Source organism: Harpia harpyja, chromosome 6 (assembly GCF_026419915.1).
Source record: "Harpia harpyja isolate bHarHar1 chromosome 6, bHarHar1 primary haplotype, whole genome shotgun sequence".
NCBI classification, from domain to species: domain Eukaryota; kingdom Metazoa; phylum Chordata; class Aves; order Accipitriformes; family Accipitridae; genus Harpia; species Harpia harpyja.
Window position 1 is genome coordinate 25108670 of NC_068945.1, and position 20677 is coordinate 25129346.

Consider the following 20677-nt stretch of genomic DNA (forward strand, 5'->3'; position numbering starts at 1 on the left):
TTACTAAAATTTCCAATGGTAAGGAGCCAGAGACAAAACTGCTCAGACAAAACCTCCAAACTTGGCCAGATGAAATAAAAAAAAAAAAGTTGCCCTTGCTTACCTCAGGTTCGTTCTTCACAGTTGTTCTGGAAGTGAAGTTCCTGCTGGTGAGAACGCAAAATCTGCAGAGTTTGTGCAACTTCTGTTTGTCACTTATCAGTGGTTGCTGCCGTTGATCATTTTTTGGCAGATTTGGTTAGGCTCTCAGTTCTTTCATTTTTAAGCATTATTCATTTGCTCTTCTACTGATTTTTCCAGGAGAGAAAGGGTGATCTCTTGTGGTTAAACTGCATAACTAGAGGCCTTATGCTCTTTTCCTCGTTTTCTCTGACATTTCTTATTTCACCTTGAATTAGTTATTAAGCTCTCTAATGCTTTGCTTTCACTTCATCTATAAATTGTCCGTGAATATTACCTTACCTGCTTAATGCCAGTGTCTTGAGGCTAAGTGTAAAGCTGGTAATGCTTATTAATGTCTTTGGGTAGTAGGTGTTAAAGACACACAAAGTAGTGTCCCTTTAGTCTCTTGCATCCGATTCCTGGGCCTGTTCCACCCTTGCTCATTTGGGCTGCTCTGCCTACTCTAAGGCTCCGATTCTGGAAACTTTATATCACCACCTAGCTTTCCCAAGCGCTTTGCATTTTCTCCATGCAAAGCCACTCCCTGTTATTTAACCGGGCTGGAATGTGTGGAAAGAAGACACTGCACTCCTTGCCTTGAACGCTTTCCAGCTCTTCCGTTAACTGAAAGCACTGGCTGATACAATTAGCTTTAAGGTTTTCCCCGTAGTCTCATTTCTATGAGGAGAAGTCAAGATGTTTTCCATCTGCCTTGCTGGTCAGGTTGACAGGCTGAGCTAAGGAATCATGGCGCAGGTTGCTTCAAACAACAGAGACTGTAGGGTTTCTTTCCAAGTTTGAGCTTCTACGTGGTGGTTTTTGTCACTTTGTATTCACCAGCTCCTATGCATTGGTGTCGGGATGCTGAGCTCATGGTGCTGGTGCTCCCACGCCGTGCTTCAAAATCTGCTCTGTACCTGGACGGTGCATCATCCTCACAAACTCATGGTTCCCACGATTGGAAAATGTGGGGTCCGGAGAGTTTTTCTGCACGTCGGAATACCAACCATGTGGGTTTGCACCTAGTGAAGTGTTTTGCTATTGCAATGGCAGCTGGTAATACTTTTGTCCCTTTTATTTCTTTCCCATAGGCCTTTATGTTGTAGATGTCAAGAATGTTCTCTGGTGCTGGGGAATATTTTGGTACATGAATCTGTGGAAGAAAAGGTATCTTTTTTGATTAGATGTTTTGTGAGCTCTTGAACTTCACATGATTCTTTACGAGAGCAGGAGACTGGACTCAAAGACCTTCTAGTCCCATGTTCCTGTGTAAAAAATAAGAAAATGATGACGATTGAGTAGATTTCCTACTCCTAAATGTAGTCCTCCTAGGTAAGGTTGGCATTTACTTGAGCAGTGTAACATGCAACACCACGTTTTGGGGACTGTTCAGGGTTAACTACCATTTTCAGGCTTATTTTGTACAGCAATTTGCCTGATATCTGTCCTGCACACTTAATTTCTATAAACTCTTAGTAAGATCCAGGTATTCCTTGTAGTGGGAGTATGAGCTGTTTTCCAGATATGTACATTTGCTTAAGATGTAACAGAGAGATAAAGAGGGAGGTCAAAGATACTTTGATTTATTTTCTCTTGAAAGTAGGAGCAGTTAATGAAAGAAAAATAATAAGAGAGCAGCAAAACCTTCATGCTTCTATCCGGACACTAAATTAATATATATAAAGAAATCTGGCACTCTTTCCAAAGGAACGAATGGTGAAATGTTATTTTATAGTCTTTACAGCACTTACGTTTTTAGTCAAAACAAACACATTTGTGTTGGGTTTCTGCTAGATGCCTCAGCACAGATCATTTGAATCACATTGTCCAGTGGGCATTTTTATTAATTTAACGTCATTGGAAATTTGTTTTTGGTTTAGAGCATGGGATTTAAATACTGAAGGAGAGAGAGGAGGCAAAGAATTCGAAACATGGATAACATGAGGTATTGCAGACCCATGAAAGTAGGCAGTGCAGACTTCTCCTTGCTTGCCTTGGCCTGTCACTTTGTATACAGATACATATAAAAAACTGAATTCAGTAACAGTTGAGATACCATTTGGTCTTGGTGAATTTGCTGATTGCTCAAGCAATAGCTTGATTAAATGTCTTCAAACTCTTTGAAATACAAATAAAAGCTTCAAATATAGGAGGTGTATGGTACTGAAGCATGTTTACAATAGGTGAGAAGAAGAAGGTTGGAGCAGTAACTTCAGACCTGCAGTAACTGGAACTGAAAGTTTAGGCTCTGTCTCTCTCATTCTCTTTCTCCTGAAATGGACTCACAGTTGAAAATGCTACTTTGGGTGGCAAAGCTGCTTTGGGACCAAACTGTGGGATGTTTGAGCATGCAACGCAGCCTTGCCCCAAACTTTACTGCCCATTCCAAATAAACAGATTTGCCATTTTACTGCTTTCCACATTGTGCAGTCATTCACAGTGGTATACAAAAGACTGCTTGTCTTACTTTTTGCTGTTTTGCCCTTTGATCTGCCTTTGCATAATACCAATAGCTGTGTGGCGTCAAGAGCAATACATGGTCCGTGGAAAGCAAGCAGCCTCCTGTGCCTGGGAGAAAGTGAAGTCTGACTGCCAGTCCTGGAGTATGGGCACCGAAGGTGCCAGCGCTTCAGGAATCAAATGTTTTGCAACGGCTGGTATAGAAATAAATGCAGATATCTGTCTAAATAGAGGAACAGTGGAGGGGGCTTGGATTTTTTAATGATTCTTCTGTATTTAGGTGAGATTTGGGCTCCAAATCCTCTATTTCTGCTGCTCTGAAAGCCGAAGCGGTCACACACTGGTGCTGTGTCTGGTGTTGGAGTTGCTCTTGGCCATCAGGTCCTTGGGGCTGTTTCGCTGGGGAGGCACTGAGCAGCAGGGACGAGCTCTGCCAGGGCTGCTGCCGGGTGCTGAGTGTGGGATGTTTGCATGATGCACGCACACTTCTGTCGTGCTGCAAGGACAGCGCAGGCAGCTGAGTACGCAGCAATGTATGTATATTTGTGCCAAAATCTGCCTTGCAATGGAGGGTGGTGCATCAACCAAGCCCAAGAGGTGGGATTGTGCATGGGGAAACTGGAACAGAGTTACCAGGTACCCCTGGCTTTGGATGACTTTGCACGAAGGTTTAAAATAACTACTTCTTTTATAAGTTTGGGCATCTTCAATCTTCGCTTTGTCATTTTGTGCAATACTTCTTTGGTTTGGGATTTTTAAGTCCTTGGGGATTGAGCTCTGGCTTGTGTTTCATGTGAGCCCAGAGGGCAGGAAATATGTGGAGTGTATTAATCGTACATCAGATTTCCCTGTGATGTTGTTTTTTCTCTAGAGATCTGGGAGGAGAAGCATTAGGAGCTTGTCACTATGATTTTTTTTTTTTTTTTTTTTTTTGGCATCCTGCTGATTTTAAAATGTATTCTCTACCTTTCTCTTCAGTCCTTTACCTACAGACTGCAGGGTACCCTGAGGCCACGGGCAAAGTGAATAAAGCAATTTTCGATATAGCCTGTTCTGGATATATCTCCTTGCAGACAAGTCCTAGACAGATCCCTGCCCCAAGGAGGATACAGACAAGGGGCAGCACCGAAAGAGGTGACAAAATCCAAGTAGACTTGAGGGCTTTGGTTGTCTTGCCTTGCTCCAGTGGTTCATAGCAGTCATAGATGCAATGTATGGCTGCTGTACATTGCTGGATGGCACAGAGCAGCCAGGGGCATATTGAGTGAGTCTGGCCCCGTATTCATCAGGCAAAAACTGACTGCTTAATTTCCACTCTAGTGAATCGGAGGGAAGAAGAGGGATAAAATAATGAGCAAAGAAGTGCACAGGGTTGAGTAACGGAGCAGAAAGGAAGGACACTGAACAGTGCCGGTCGAGAGAAAAGACAGATACTGCCATTCATTTCTGAAGATACTGCACAGAAATCTTTGGTGTGGAATGACAGATATCATTGGCAGTGACAGCCAGAAAAGCAAGGGAAAAAGTACTGTTTTTCAGGCCATTGGAAACTTGAGGTCCTCACCTGTTTGTCAAGTTCAACACAGTACAGGCGCAGATGCGGCTGAAAAAGCGAGTGTGTAATACCGATCGGCAGAGAATTAAAGTAAGGAAGTTGACCTCTAGCCAAACCAGTGAAAGCTGGTGGTGGCTATTTAAATGTTTCTATTTATAAAAAAGATATTTATAATCATGAAGTTTTTACCTTTTTCCCTGCCCTCTTTGATTTGGCATGCTCTCTTCATGGCGGGGAGCAATTCCCTGCCATAGCCGTTCATCCAAATTTGAGCTTTACATCAAAAGCTGATAACAAGAGAGCCGGTTTTTCTTCTAAAAAGCATTTTATTCACCTTTCTTTAATCATTTTGGGGGAAAACAGTTGAAGCTAGAAAATTGGCAGAGTTGCATGCCTGAGCCATAGAATTCACTTTCTCCATACTGGTGAAAACCAGATCTGATCCAGCAAAATTATGAGAGTTATAAACAAATCTTCCATCACCCCACTGGTCACCCGCTGTGGTCAATTATAGTTTTGAAGCTGGCATATAAGTATCAGATGTTTGGCTATTGCATGTCTTTACTAATCTCCAACCCAAGTAAAACCCTTTGGTGTGACATATGCTATAATTTGCTAAGTTTTTGAATAATGGTGCATTTTTGCATTTCATTTGCACTTTTCATCCAAGAACCTAAGAATATGCTCCCGTCTCTAAAGAACAGAGTAATTAATCAGGGCTGTTTGTAAGGAAAAGGCCTGGCTGTGGGAACGGAGACATAGACAAAGTAGAGGATAAATTGTCTATATCCCACTGCTTTAATCACTTGGAGAAATAGCTCCTGTACATATTACAATTTTAAATCATTTGAATCTTATTTGTAAAGGTATCTTAAACCAGTATTTTTTGCACACTTAAGGTGTGTTTTCACTCAAAAAGATTTTCTTGTTGGATATTCATTTTTTAAAGATGCCATAAAGCTGTTTGTGCTCTATTGTTTTTAGAAACCTCTTCGAGTATTAGATCAGTTATACATCTGTTTTCTGCTGGGAAGACTTCCAATTTTGCCTTAATTTCTACCCATTAAAATTGTAAAGAATAACCTAAATAAATGAGAAACATTTCCAAGAGAGAATACTTATTAAAATATGCAGGCAAGTCTGCATTTTAAATCCAGGTGGTGTACTTCTCGAGGTCTGTACATCCCCAGAATATAAATGTTGATCAGTGCGCCGCGTGTTTATGCGAATCAGCCACTGAGCGATGGCAGGAGAATTTGGAGAGCTTGTTTGATAAGCTGTTGGTGCTTTTTATCCCTTACCTCTCTGCTTTTAATTCTTTCCTCCTCCGTTGCTGTGTCAGCTGTCCTGCTCTTTCTCTCCAGGGTGCTTCCTCGCGAGCTGTGTTCCTCTCTTACAACCTTCCACACGTGCATACGGTTTTACTGTAGTTGTTACAACCCCGGGACCGGAGCCAGGGCTGGGATTAAGGCTGCTCCTGCTCCTCTATCTCCAGTGTTCAAACAGGCTATTAGTGAGTCGGTTCTGGTGTAGCTGTTGCGTGCGGAGGGTGATCCTGGTTTAGGTTGCTGTCTTCCAGCCCCGCTGGACAAGACCTTTAGTCCTGGTTTTCCCATGTATCCCTGCTTTTTGTTTTGAACGTGCTCACCGAACCTGCGTTGTCTCGCTCCTCCCAGGATGGGTGGTTTTAGGTCCGTGCTACAAATACAACTTTTAGACTAACCTCTTTGCAGGGAGGAGATGGATGTGAGGAGGGAATTGAAAGCAGTTTGGTGGAGCTAACAAGGTGGCTGAGAAGCATCCCCTCAGGCACGTTACCTGATCTTGTGATGCTCCAGTGCAGTGATGTTTGTGGGGCTGTTTCATAACTGAAGTAAATGGGGATTAAGGTGACCATTCTGCCTGGGACCTCCAATGTTATACCTATTGGTAGAATTATTGATCAGTAGAGTTAGATGCCATATATTTACAGAGCTGGGAAACTAGGCAAGTTCTTCCCCCTGAAGAAAAACACTAAATATGTACCTCTTCCTTAATGTATTTTGTAAAGTCTGCTTGGCCCCTAAGGGCAGAACCTCTCCCCTGTACTTAAAGGAATAGTAAAAGCTAATGGAAAAAACACATTTCCTACTCTGGCTTCTTTTCAAAGGTAATTGTTGCATATCACACAATCAGAGATAAGATGAAATTTAGTCATCGTAAAGACGTACAATTCCACTGTCTTCAGCGGGTCTCCACCTGTGTGTGTCCCAGCGGGACTGGGAAGGTGATGCTGTGGAGAACATGGCCATAGCTGGCTGTTTGTAGACCACAGGAAGGGAGGAGGGCTTGCTCTCCAAGTTGGACTTCCATGCGTCTGTTACCCAAGGATGATAATGCAGCATTTGCTCTTGTAAATAAGTTCTGTTTTTTAGCATGACAGTGATTTTGATTAATAAATGTGTGCCCTCTATCTACGCCTGAGGGTTTAGATGTCATGGCAGAAAGTGACTTTTGTGCCTGAATGAATGTGTATGTAAATTATTTTATGTCAGTAGCTTTACTTATGTCCTGCCCCACAAAAATTCACAGCTGCAAGGGCTTCTGCATAATGGGCTTTTGAAGCCCAAGCAGTTCAAATGCCAGGAGTCGTATTTACAAAAGAAATTCAATAAGCCCTTCAATGACACTGCGAGCATCTTGACGCTGTCCGTTATTTTGGCAATTGTCGGTGGAATTCCCTTTATAGGAAAATCCTGTAAATATATAGTCTGTCTCATATATAATTTTAAAGCCGATCTTTAAGAATTCTGTTGCTGAGATACCATTTTCTAATAAATTTGTATGGGTTTGGAGTAAAAAGCAGGCTTCTTCTGAACCCTCTTGACCTCCTCCTTTGGCAATTCTCTAGGGTTTTCTGTAAGAATTATCTCTAGGTGACATTGTAAGTGACTTGAGGATATTCAGAAGAGCTAATGAGGGCCACTTCTGAGAGCATGAGTCATCTGTGACATTGAGTTACAGATGTTGATTGTCTTTGAGCTCTGCACACACAGGCTTCATCTTGGAATGTCCCCAAAATGGTGTGGTGGTGGCAGCAAAGTCATCCACACTGGCTGAAATTACATTGGTCTTCTCCTTTCTTTTTATCCACTGTAGGTGTTCTCTGCCTGCCGGACAGCTTGAACCTTCACAAAGACCAGCAAAGGTCAAACAAGCCTGGAGAAGTGCAGATGTTCAGCCAGTCAGAGCTAAGGACCATCGAGCAGTCTTTACTTGCTACGCGCGTGGGGAGCATTGCTGAACTCAGTAAGTACAAGGTTGTTGATCATGTTTGGGTTTCTTGGAGTAAAGCAAAGCTGCTCGCAGAGGAGAGATGTGGGGGCACGTGTAATGTTGAAGGAGACGTTGGGTCTAATCTAGCCATGCTTATGCTCCATGGCCAGTTTGAAAGCTGAAGCTGAAGCCATAGGAGATAAGTCTCGTGCAGTCTCACAGCAATGCCTATGACTTGTTTGCATACACTGCTCTCGTTTTTAAAGGTGAAAGATGCTTTATTTCATCTTCCTTACGTTGCATTTGAGAGCACCTCACAGCTTGGCCAGACTTGCCAATGTCTGTTGTATTGAGGTCCTGTCTCATTTCACTGGCATGCCTATTTTGAGATGGGCAGGCAAAAAGCTGAAGGTTGCGGTAAGTGAAGGAAATATTGTCACAGATTTAAAGCAGAGCTAGTTTGACCTGTGTTAAAGAGGGTCCTTCACCCTGCCTTTCCTTCTCCAGTAAGAAGGAACGAACCACAACTCAAACTTGCACCAGAGGAATTAGTGCCTGGAAGATAAATTATTTGCTGTTAATCAAAACACTTTTTAAGAAATGTGAGAATCTATGATATCTGTCAAAATCTGAAAGCTTTGGTTTCAGCACAAATAAATTGTAGGAGGCAAATGCCATGTGAATCCTTATGTGACATGGAGATAAAGTTACCAGAAGTGCCTTTTTAAAATTTTTATTTTTATTAAAATAGAAGCCTTCCAATCACATGTTTATGGTATAGTTAGAGATATGAAGCTATGGGTGGGAAAACAGAAACATTCAGGCAAAAAACGTGGGGTTTTTTTTCCTGAGGTCTGTTATGAAATTTTGGGGAGAAATTGAAAAGACTCAAATCTATGAAGATACAGGCTGCCCAGCTTACTGTTGTTCTTATTACTGAATTCTGTGTTACCAACATCGTAAAGAACATGTATAGATATCTCATGTTCATTTTCCTGGCATTTTCTGTAGCAATGGGAGTCTTCTCTGCAGCTGCATCATATGTATCATCAGGGCTCAGTTTACGTGCTGTTCATGAGCCCTGTGGATGTACTGTCTAGAAGCCACAATATGAATTTCTGTTTCCAGCTTGCTAATTTTTCTCTGCTCTGGTGAAACGTCAACAAGCCAAGAGCACTTACATGCCTTAGCGTGAAGTGTTGCTCCGTCTCTGGAATCAGGTGTTTGGTGTTATTCAAATTAAGTAATTTATGCTTATTTATTTCATGTGCATGAAACACAACAGTAGTGTCTGTACGCCAACTAAATTATGCATGATACAGCTCTCTTTCTTAAAGCGCATATGGTTGTGTTTTAATAAATAAGTAATCTCTGCATATTGCAGGGTTGGTTTTTTTTCATTCTGGATTTTTTTGAACCTCTGTACGCAACCCAAAAGCCAGACTCCTTAATTACCACCCCCCCCTTTTTAAATTTGATTTCGAGAAATCTATCATCTCTAAGTAGCCCTACCTTAGATTCAAACGATAGGGTTTGCTTTCTCTCTGTCTGTTGACTGCAAACACAGGCAGAACACTCTTCAGGGTGGCCAGCTGGAGGAAAAGAGTGCAGCAGTGGGAGTTAGATGCAGCTGTCAGAGAGGCTGGCACCTCCAGCACGCTGGTAGCCCTCCAGAAAGCCCTCTGGACAACCATCGAGGGTACCTCCCTGGCCCCTGCAAGCAGATGCATGTCGGGGAAGAAGCAGTAGGAGGAGCAGTAATTGGCAAAGCTCGCAAGGCTCGGTGCTGAGTTGGGTAGAAATCTTTGCCGTGGAGCAGCGCCGGTGCGGAGTTCAAAACTGAGCTGTGAAACATGGAGGGAGGTGCGGCACGTCGGTGGGCAAAAACCTGTGAATTTGGGGGAAAATTGTGAAACGGAAGGAAAATGGAGGGGTGAGGGGTACAAGGGGGTTTGCTCTTTGTTCAGTGCTTGGTGTGTCTGTCTCTGGCATCAGCAGAGGCTGTGACCCGGAGGTTACAGCGAAGCCTCTGCCGCGGAGAGAGGCTGGGGAACGGCAGCGTGGGGGCAGAAGCGCTGAGCAGTGGGGAGAAGCCAGCGGGGAACACCTGGGGATCAGAGCACGTTGGCAGGGACGGAGTAGGCGAAGGAGGATTCATTGTTGCCCCGGTGGTGTGAGGGGGATGGAAAGCTTTAGAAGTGGCGTTGCGGAAAGGAAAGAGGATATGGCAAAGCTCTGGCATGGGGAAGGTGGCATATGCGGGAAAGGTTAGGTACATAAAAGCCCCTGCTCTTGTGGGGATGAATAAAGGTGATGAGGGAGACTCTCTGGATAGGAGGGAATTAAGAGGATAGCGCTTGTGAAGAGGAGGAGGAGGAGATGGCAACCAGGAGTGGCAAGGACAGAAGCTTGGCCTGCTGGACCAACAGAGCGGACCGTCCCCCGGCATGTGTCCGCAATGTCCCACCAGCTTGCAATATCCCAGGAGCCAGGACTTTATTCCTGTTCTCTTCAAAAGAGCACAAAAAACAAGGGTAAAGAGTGATCTTGCAATAAAGCATTTTAATTTTATCCGGGGGGGGGGGGGGAGGAAGAAAAAAGGCAATTCTAATTGAATGAGATTTCCTAGAGTTTATCGACATTAATAATTAAAGCATAACAAGTACGCAGAATAACTGGAATTAACAAACGCCGGCATGCGGAGGAAAGGCTTCCCCTATGCTCAGTTCTGCCCAGCATCCTTGCGCGCAGTGGCACGGCCGGCTGCTGGAGGCTTTGAGACTGGGAAATCAAACGTGTCCCCTGGAAGACGACAGCTGGCAAACGGGGCCCGTTTACTGCCCAGCACCTGTATTTCAGCTCAGATCTTCTTAGTTTCTTCACAGGCTGTCCGAGGAGGAAAATAGATTCACAAGGTGAAAAGCCGTGTGTCTCGTGGTACCTTCACCTTGCCCTACACGTGATGGGCCTCATTTGTCTGCTCACTTCAGTTTTTCATTTATGCTGTCGGCATATTAAAAAAAGACCGTTTAGGTGAGCTGTGTCTCCCCGGAGGGGGTGACAGAGGCGAGAGAAAATGGGGAAAGGTGGGATTGGGTCAAGGAATGGCAGCACCCTCTGGGAATGCTGCGGAGGAGGAGGTCAGCGCAGGCCAGCATTGATGGCTTTTCGTGGCCAGGCAGGTGCAACCAGACTTGCAGATGCTGCTCCGGTCTCCCCCAAACCCAGTTTGCCTGGTGGTTCCGCTCTTGTCTCTCGAGCTTAGCAGGCAGCGGGCACTGGTCGTCACTGGGACGGCACTGCCCTGCCCTGCGGCGGCGGCGGCGAGGGAACACCAGCGGCCCTGGGGCACTCTCCCGAAAATAGGAAGAAGAGGTGATGTTGCTGACTTGGGGGGGGGGGGGATCAAAGGAAGGGTTTCGTCTCCAGGACTTATGAGGAGAATGTAAATAGAGACCTAATTCTGCACCACAATTACAGTGGTAATGTGTGATTCCAAGGAAAAGGCTTGAAAAATTAATGTGAAACCTTATTCATTAAAATATAACGAACATGGCACAAAGTTAAGGAACAACAATAAATCTGGCCTATGTTATATTGGCATTTAGTATTCAGGAATTGTAATTGCCTACTACAGTGTGTTTTAAAATAATGTAATTTCATTTGAAATGCTTATTATATAGAGAACATTGGGAAGAACTGAAGCACAGCAAAAATAATAGGATTTTAAACAGTAGCCTGACAGTATTTCACTGATTAACCATAGAGAAAATATTTCACAAGACTTTTTTCTTTCAAAAATTCTTTTTCTTTTCAGTTTTTCCTAAGGTTTCCTGTATTCCCAGACCAGACCTAGAGGAGAAGGGGAATAGATCTGTTTGGGTTTTTTTCAGAAAGTTTTGGGGATTCTTCTAGATTTCTAGTTCTTCTCTTTTACTTCCTCCCCCTTCAGACAGGGAAAAATAAGTAGATTGAATAGAAAGAGAGAGGAATATTAGGAAAAGTTTTGGCTGTCGAGAGATCCCATGACACTGCATTTTGACCTTTGAATATTTTTCCTTACTTCTTTATATGCATGTTTGCAATCCACAGACATTTACGTTATATTTAACTGCATAACACTCCAACACACCTATTCATCACCTACCTAAAAATACCGCTGCAGGCTTGGAGACCAGATGCAGAAGGGATGAGGTGCACAACTGGAGGTCGCTGGTGTTTTGCTGGATGAAGGAGGACCGTCTTTGTCTTGCCTGGGCACGTAGGTGGTGACAAGGAAGAGCAGAGCCTTAGGGTGTGCTGGGCACCAATCCTGGCACCAAGAAATATTCCTCCCTCGCTGCCTTGGGGTGAAGACCATAAGGCGTTAGTGTACGGGCGAGCTGGGACAACCACCCCATGCTGAGGCACATGTGCAGGGCTGTGGAAGGGTTGTGTCTCTCGAGCTGCACAGAGGGATAAACTGTGGCTTAGGATGTCACCCAAACGGTGTCTCCACGCTTGTCTTCAGGTTAGAGCAGAAAACTCTTTGGGGTTTGCTTTGAGTCCAAAGATGGCCAGTCCGCTATGGCTTTCCTGGGTGAGAAGTTTGCCACCCAGTCTTGTGCAAACCACGGTGACCAGTGGTGATGGTTATTAGTCTGAGTGTTAACCACAACAAGTAGGCATTTTTATTTTAAACTATGATAATCTGAAGATGTGGAGGGGACTTAACACTGCTGATCTCAGAGTTTTTTAGCCTTTGAATGGTGTTTAACATAGAGCAGCTCCCAGATGTGATGTTCAGGCTGGTATTTCCTCCGCGTCACCCCTCAGGTCTCAGCAAGGTTTTCCTTTTTGCCCTTGGAAAAATGCCACCCTTCCCCATCATCCTCTCTTTGTTTCCACAGTGCTGAATGTATGTATTTCCAAAATAACAGCCTCCCAGTAGATCTTTGCACGCTTTTAGGGATGAAAGGAAGGGTTACTGTGCAAGTGTAAGTAGGAATGTGATTGCACATACCAATACTGTTTTTCATTTCATTTCTCCTCGCAGCCCTAGCCAAGGAGATGATGAAACTCAGCATCCCCTCCCTTGCCTTTTCATCTAATCTCAATCCTCTGCAACCACCAGGAAAGAGCACTGCAGGAGCCGTACAAATTGATTCATGTCCTGTAAATAAGAGGTTAAACCTAAGCTTAGAAGCAAATGCCAGGGTAAAGGTGCTTGCTGGAAGGGTGGCATCTGAAGGAGGGTTGTTGCAAGTGCTCTGCTTATTTACTGCCAGAACAAAAGCCCTGTTTGTCAGATATTTTTCTCAGACTAAACAGCACCGTAGAGAAAGGCCAAAGCTTATTCCCTGTGAACAGTTTGGTTCATGCAGCGCAGTGCTGAGCTAAGCGGAGGTACTAGCCGAAACCTGCAATTCAGACGGTACTGCTGCCTTCAGCGTAGAGTTTGGCCATAGACTGGCAGCCTGTGTGGGCACTCTCCAGAGGTGGTGATACTTTTCCTAGTTTTGAGGGCCCTCCGCTGGGTTATGGCACAAGATCTCTACGTCCTCGCTCTCCCACCGCTTTCTGGGCCTCTTGTTTGTGGTTCCTCCTTGCTGCGATCCACATGTCGTCCACTCTGTGTGCACAAGCTGAAAAGAGAAGTTGTTGAGGTGCCCCTTCATCCCCTGGCAGAGAATACAAGACAGATCAATGCAGTGCTTAAATGCTAGGTAGTTTCTTGCCCCCATTAAGTGCTAGCTGGTTGCAGGCTCCCCTAGCTGCTACTCCATCCCCTTGCAGCCCCCTCCGAGTGATGGACCCGAGCCTCCATTTGCTGTCTGCATCTGTGCACAAGAAGGATTATGGGTTACTTAATAGCCCCAAACAACCTCCTGCTTTTCTTCCCTTCCCCCCTGAGATACCCATTATCAAAAACCATAAAGCAATACATTTATTTATCAGTGGAAACAAAGCAGGAGGGAGGTTAATTTGAAAACACCAGGCTACACGCTGCTAAGGCTTTACCTTCCCTCTCACTGCCCTGCTGACTAGGGGGGTAGATTTCTCTCTTGGGTTACAGGGGCTGAACAGAGGCACTTATCGCTCGCCTGGGTCCCTGTCTGCTGTCAGCAATCCTTTGGGGGCTCCCTGGCTCCCCCGTGGGTGCGAATCATCTCCCTTCGCCTTCCTGGGAGCCGAGCCGGGGTCTGTCCCTGCACAGGTGGTTTTGTTCCTCCGGGGCTTCTACCTCATGCTCTGAAGCCCACTTAAGTTTTATGATTAGAGGCAAGAGGCGTCACATTGGTGACTGGGGGATGCTGGAGCTCCAACCCTCCACCGCCTTTCCCCAGTATAGTGATGTATCGGCTCAGGACTCCCCCACGTACATCACCCTTGAGGTGCAGACTGCTATCACCCCTGAACTCCTGGGCATCAGAGCACTCTCGGGGTTAAAACAGCATTTTCCTTTCCTTAGGTTTGCAGTCCTTCCCATCCCTGCTGGGCAGAGCACAGGCAGTCGGTCAGGCCAGGGTGAGCACTCTTCAGCCATGGGAGGCTCTTAAATTCAGAGTTTGAGGACCTGGGTCTACATAAGGCCGAAGAAAATCCAGGAACAGTGGTCCGTAAGGCAGTGGCGGTCTGCAGAAGAAAGGCTCTGCATTAGGTCGGCAGATGAATAGCTTATCCAAGTCAAAGCTTGTTTTGTTTGGAGTTGATGTGGTTTAAGGGGAGTCAAACATAAACATCATGCTTGCCACGTTGGTTGGAGATTTCGAAGGTGATAGTGTTGTTATAATAGGTATGTGAACTTGAGACGGTTTAATTATTATTGTGGCTTTTTAATGGGATATATCCAATCCCTAATTTCTCAGTCTTCAAAGGCTTTGCAAACACTAAATCGCACACAAACACTTACTCTGTAATATAAATAGAAGCTTCTTGTGATGGTGGGATAAGTGGAGACAAAAGTTTAAACAATCTGTGGGAGGCCACAGGGAAGCCACTGTCAGGAAATGGGCTGCTTGTATCCCGGTCCTGTCTTTTGGTGCTGAATTCAGAGTTTGGAACCACAGCTCCTTCATTTGCTCTTCTGTGGGAGACATGAATGCCTGTTAGGAGAAGAAAAGGTTGCCTGGGGTAGCAAATTCACACAGGGGTACGACGTGGGCATGTGGAAATGGCAGAGATGGGGAGGTTTTTGCAAGGTGAGCTCGATGGTGAATCTGTTGCACGTGGGATGCTCCACTGACTGTGGGTTACGGCACCCCAAATGCACCCACAGCCTGAGGCAGCTGGCTCTTGAATCTGGAATGTACTCTGTGCCAAGAATAGCATAGCTTTATGTTTGGAGATACTTTGTGCTAAGAGCATGTGCACAGTGAAATACATACTAAACACTTTCTAGTATGCACCCACCCTAGCTCTCTGCACACTTCTTTCCTGGTATAGATGGGTCATCTTGAGTTAACAGTAGAAAGTCCTCCAATAAATCATTTGAAGAAAGGCTTCTCTCGAGCAATTTTTGCTCAGCTGACTTTTGAAACGTAGAGATTGATGCAACACTGGAGGCAGAGCAAACATGGAAGAACAGCAAAGCTGAAATCAAGAGTGTAAGGATGGCTCGGGTGGCTGACTGATGGCTGGAGGCAGTCTGCCATGGTGCAGGAGACACAGTCAACTACTCGTATTCACCTGCATTCATGCGCTTACAGGCATATGCTGGGGTGAGCTGTAGCAATGCATCACTTTGATGCAGAAACCAGAGGCAACAGGGAGGTAGAAAGGGAGAGAGACTTAGCTATAGTTGGGGAAGGATGCAGGATGGCTGTGGCTACCAGGTAGCACTCTGATGGAACAGACCATGGTTTATTATCAGGGTTATAATTCATGTTTTCAACACAGTCTCCCTGGAGCTGGTCGTGAGCAAAACCGTAGATCCAAGACTTTTATACTGAGGTGTGAAATGAATCCAGGTCAAGAAAGTGAGTTTTGCACCTGGCTTACATGCTTGTAAGGGGGCAAACTTTGGAAACTACTGGCCATGACATCAAGTTGGTGTCTGGAGCGCAGCTCCCTGACTGGTACTCCTCCTTTTCATGGTCTGGCCAGGACACAAGAGGACGTTAAGGGCTCTGAAGGACAGACATGACTCCAGTCTGTGGCTCCGGCCCCCTCTTTGCAGGAGAAAATGTTCACCCAGGTAGCACAGCAAAGCAGTAACACTGCTGCTGTCAACATGCCCCACCGCGGGGCATGATTCCCGAGAGCAGACTACACACATTCAAGTCGTGGACAGCTGGAAGGATGATCAGACCGGCATTATCAAACTGATGGGTGCTGCCTGCAGGATGCGGTCATGCTAGAAACATGGCCTGCTGCTGCTTCGCAGGGTCCCCTGACAGGGCATCACGTGGGAAGAGGGCTGTGGTGGAAACAGAGATCCTCCTCTCTCCCCTGGGCTTTGAAGGAAAGACACAGGCCAAAGAACTGTGTGTGGCTTGTTTTCAGTGTGCAAAAATATCATCGTTAAGTTATTCTTGTGGTTTTAGGACATGTTTTTGGAACAAGAAAAACTCGAGGTAGGTGTCATAGGGAGTGGCCATGTAAGCATCGGTCCAGTGTCGTTCACCTCGGGGTCGTGGTTGTGCAGACACACGCCCAGCTGAATGTTTTAGGCTGTGGAAGTTTATCCCTCTGAAAGAACTGAGCCTGCTCCTACGCAGGCATGAGTGCAAGATCGGGTCCATCACGACAGATCATAAAATGCCGCAGGAAGCTTCTCAGAGGTGGGCATCGGGCATCTATCATTTCCTCTTTCTTCCTCCTCTTTTTGCTTTTCTTCTTTTTCCTCCCTCCTCTGTTACAAAATTAGAAACGGATATGTTACTTTTTAAGCATTGGGCTCTAAAATAGTAAAAGCAGTGATAATAGCTTTTACTGAAGCCAAACACAGTAAAAAAAAAAAAAAAAGGCTTTACTGGTCCCTGTGGAGAGGGCTCAAGCCATCCGTTTGTGTGCTGTACATTATTGTTGTATGTTGTATACCACCCCCATACAGGCTGGAGCAGCTTAACTTTCCCTGTCACATCACATCTTTGGCTTGAAGTCAGTGAAGCTGTTCCTTAAATATTCAGTATTGCCTTAAACCAGGCCCGTGTCACAACATGCACATTACATAATATTTTCAATCTTTAAATCAAATGTATGTGGACCTTGCGTTGATAAACCGTGCTGAACTGCCAGCAGCAGCAATGGGCAAGTCCTGCTTTAGTCATGGAAAGGATGAAATGCTGGTAGCTACAGCGGCAGCTCTCTACACACTGCGGCACGGTGATGGTTTCGTGGGTCCTTTGCTAGCCGGCGTGTGAGGCACGGCGTTGCTCCTGTGGGCTGACAAGCTCCAGCGTGGAGCTGCGTTGCCGGAGCTCTTCCCCATCCCGATCCAGGGCTGCAAGGCAGTTCCAGCATGGGGCTTGCCGCTGCCTTTGCTGCCCTCTGAGAGCCTGCCCTCCAGTTCTGGCTTCTCAGCTTCAGTAACAAAAATATCCTCAAATATCCCTCCACCTCACTGTTCTTTTTTTGTGTGTGTGTGTGTGTCTACCCCGCACAACATGATGTCTTCCTTTCTCTGGCTTTGCCAGCAGAGCAGTTTGTGCGTCAGCTTGCTTGGCTTACGTTGCATAAATTGTGGAAGTGTTTATTTGGTTTAAATTAAAAACAAAATAAAATTGGCAAGGTCTTTTGTCAGGCAGATTGGCTTCCCAGTCTGTTCCTCAGATGGGTTGCAGGCGGTGGTACCGGGGCGAGAATAAGCGCAGGGGACAGTGAGACAGGGATCCCCACCGAGCCCCTTCATGCCGTGATGCCACAGCTCTCAGGAGCTGTGTCCGTGGAGTTACGAGATCGACTCAGCTGCTGGGATTTTTATTTTTTATGGGTTTTTTTGGAAATGATGGACTCAGGATAGTTATTGGCCTTTCAGATGTGCTCAGTTGATATATCTGAGACATTTTCAGGGCTAAAAAAGATGCAGAAGAGCCAGCAATGCTACGAGCAGGTAACCCCCCCTTGCAGAGTGTTGCTGTGCTGAACACCACTCTGAAGCACAGAGACGGCTAATACAAACTGATAAGGGGAGCTTGCCTCTCTGTGCTTGGTCACAAATTCAAGGTTGCACTCAGTGTTCAGATATACCATGGCTTTTACAGCTGGTAAGAAGAGTATATTTAGGTTGGGTTTCCCAGATGAGACTTGAGTTGGTTGACTGCTGGAGACCAGACCAGTGAGTCCCATTGTGGAGCTGGTTTCACATCCATGGGCTTTGGGGTGCTCTGGCCAGGATCAAAGAGAGTTTCAACTCTTGGTATATTCTTTGGAAGAAAATGGAGAAGCAAAAGCTTATTAGCAAGGAAGAACAGAAGCAACAAAACGTGGTAGGGATTGAAAACGACACACACGCGTCTTGAACCAGATGTTACACTACGCTACGTTTTACAGAGTATGCGTAAGTACTACCATGCGGCGTGTGCGTGCGCCTGTCAGCTCCCTCGTCCCTTCTTGGCACTGACCCTGGTGCACAGATACACCAAGGCGCAGTCTCTACCCTGAATAATTTGCACTGTAACTGGATGCGGCTGGAGGAGGAAAAGGGCACCAGGGCATGCAGTGGATTGTCCGAGGTTACACTGTGGGATAAAATAAAAAGCAGCGATTCCCGTCCTGCCCCCAGTGCTCTGCCTGTTGGGTACCAAGGTCATAATGCAGTTTTTTATGCTTACTTACTGTCCTCTGTGAAGCTCGATGATTTATAGGTATTGATTATTTCAGCTTTGAGTTGTCCCTGATAGAGGAATGTTATAATAATTGTTAATACAGAAATTATTTGAAATGTAACCAGAGATAACCCAGCAAAGGCAAAAGCAAGATCTAAGCCAATCAATTCTTGGTATAATGTAATTAAATGAGGCTTAAACATAAAAAAAACCATTAATTCAGCTTTAATGGCATGAATTGGTTTGGGTTTCTTAAGAAGCAGTTGAGGAAATACAGAATAAAAGGGTGAACTCCTGGCCATATTGCAATGGATGGGAGCTTTGCCATTGATTTCAGTGAGGCTCGAGTTCCTCCAGCCTTGCATCAGCAGCGATGCTGAGCCTCCCGCCCTGCCTACGTCATTCTTGCTGCTGCTTTTCCTCCTTACTCACCGTGCAGCTTCCTCTGGTGCTGGATGTGTCATCGAAGTCGCATCGCCCCAGCGCTCAGGGAGGAATGGGAATGAAGTAATGCTGCTGCCTGAATCTGGGCCTGAATTGCATCCTGATTTTTATTCATCGTTGGGTACAGAAGTCAGAGGCGATCTCTGGTGCCTGCTGTCTCAATCTGCTGAAATAAGACTTAGTCAGGTGCTTAACTTTAACCACGTGCTTTAGTGCTGTAGTGGCTTGGGTCTGAAAAGGCTGAATTTAGTGCAACTCCTTTTTCTCTGCTTTTGGTATTATTGTTAAAGCTGGATGTTGCTGCCAGCATTTCTACGCATTTTTTTTTTGCCTTTTGGAGGAAGAGAGAGGAATTTACTTTTGCTATCAGCAAGGGTGCTATCAGTTAAATTGACCCATGCTAGGCTTGGCTTTGCATGTCTGCTGTGACAGAGTGGGCTGAGTGAAGGGGGTCCCAAACTTTCCTGCTGCTTCTGGTTGCCTGCAGATAATTTTGTGCAGGACTGGGGAGTCATCTCAGAGGCACATCTGTTTCTGCTGTGGACCTGATCCTATAGGCTTTCTGCATGCACGGCTTCTCTTGGAAATTATGAGCATGCAGGGCTGCAAGATTGGTCCTATCATGACAATTTCCTGGCAGAGGGAAAAGACAGAAACTACTTTTAAATGAAAGCTTTGAATCAGAGGAATATTGCAGAGTGCAGCAAAAAATTGTGTCAAAACCCTGAAATCATGGACTCGGCAGTTTTCTCATGCCAGCGGTTTTCTTCTCTTCATGGTTTTAAGGCTGTGTTTTTGGAGGACTGGGCTGAGCATTTTTCAATGAGACGTTTCTGTTCTCCCTGGTGCACATTATCGCAGCAGCAGCATCATTTTCTGTGCGAGTCAGGCTGGAGAGAGGTGATGTGCTGTGATGTGTTCACAGGGGTGGGACTTCGCAGAAAAAACCTGTAGCTCTGCCTCGCACACAGTCAAAATGGTTCTCCCTTAAGTTTGCTCAGGAGTTCATTATTCAGCCTTCTCCCCCCTGCCCTGATTTGGTTTTACGTTCCTACCTAGGTGTATATTTCCAACTTTTCCTTCCAAGTTTCAGTGCTCCGTGGTCACTTGGGAAAAGCTCTTCTTAACACTGGAAAATTATGTCCTCTTTTCCCCGTCACTCGCTTTTGTATAGCTTAAGAATGACCCAAAGGGCTCTTGCTCAGATTTTCATTTAAAACAAACCATCTGATTTGATCCAAGATCATTATTTCCCCCCAAAGCACTCTCAGAGTGATTTGAACATGTGAAAACAGGCAGTTTATAACCACAATTGTTTCCCTGCCTTTGATAGAGTGGTCACTAGTCAACAAACGTAAAATTCACTGCCTCGGAGGGAGATGCTTTAGTTAATTAGTTACAATCAGTACCGTGCTAAGAGACTCAATGCTGCTTGCCTGTATATTTGCCTGCTAATCTCGCTTGCTGGCTTTGCTGATCCCAGTCTGCATATTGCAGCTGGTTTCCCCTACCTGCCCTGCGAGGAAGCGCCCAGAACCACGTCGGCACAGGGGAGACGACGAGCATCCTTCTCTTGGGCCGTTCTCTGTGCTTTGGAAACCTGAGGGGCTGGGTGAGCCTACTTCACAGGTTTTCTTCTTCTGCTGACATGAAGTTTTCCAGGCCCAGCCTGGGCTTACAAACTGTAATTTTGGTTGCACGTTTCTGATATTGTCTTTTAGCAATTTTTTTTTCCCTTTTTTCTTCCCCTGTGTGTCCCTTTCCCTGCTCCTGCAGAGCTCTGTGTGTTATCTGACTGCCTCCTTCCTCCTTGCAAGGGGCTGGATTTCCCTGCCACTCTCTAACCAGGGGCATGCAGCTTTTGGTGCCACTCTGCATCGTCCCTGCTGGTCATTTTTGGGGGCTGTGGGGTTGTGGCAGCCTCCAAAGACTGTCTGTAGGTAGCTGTGAGCCTGGCCCTGGCATACTGGCTCTTCTTATGGTGCTGAGATGGGCCAGCCTGACACTGCAGAAACCATATTTTCAGAAATACACACCATATTTGCAGAAATAA

The 20677-nt window shown here is 45.6% G+C and overlaps 1 protein-coding gene across 6 annotated transcripts in view; it reads left to right on the forward strand.

The window, feature by feature from the left end:
- ABTB3 (ankyrin repeat and BTB domain containing 3) overlaps positions 1–20677 on the forward strand; it is a 192916-nt gene that overhangs the window by 96354 nt on the left and 75885 nt on the right. For all 6 annotated transcript variants that reach the window (XM_052789751.1, XM_052789753.1, XM_052789752.1 and 3 more), the window contains exon 2: positions 7316–7465. In XM_052789751.1, coding sequence (XP_052645711.1) covers positions 7316–7465 — 150 coding nt within the window. The remainder of the gene's footprint in view (positions 1–7315; positions 7466–20677) is intronic.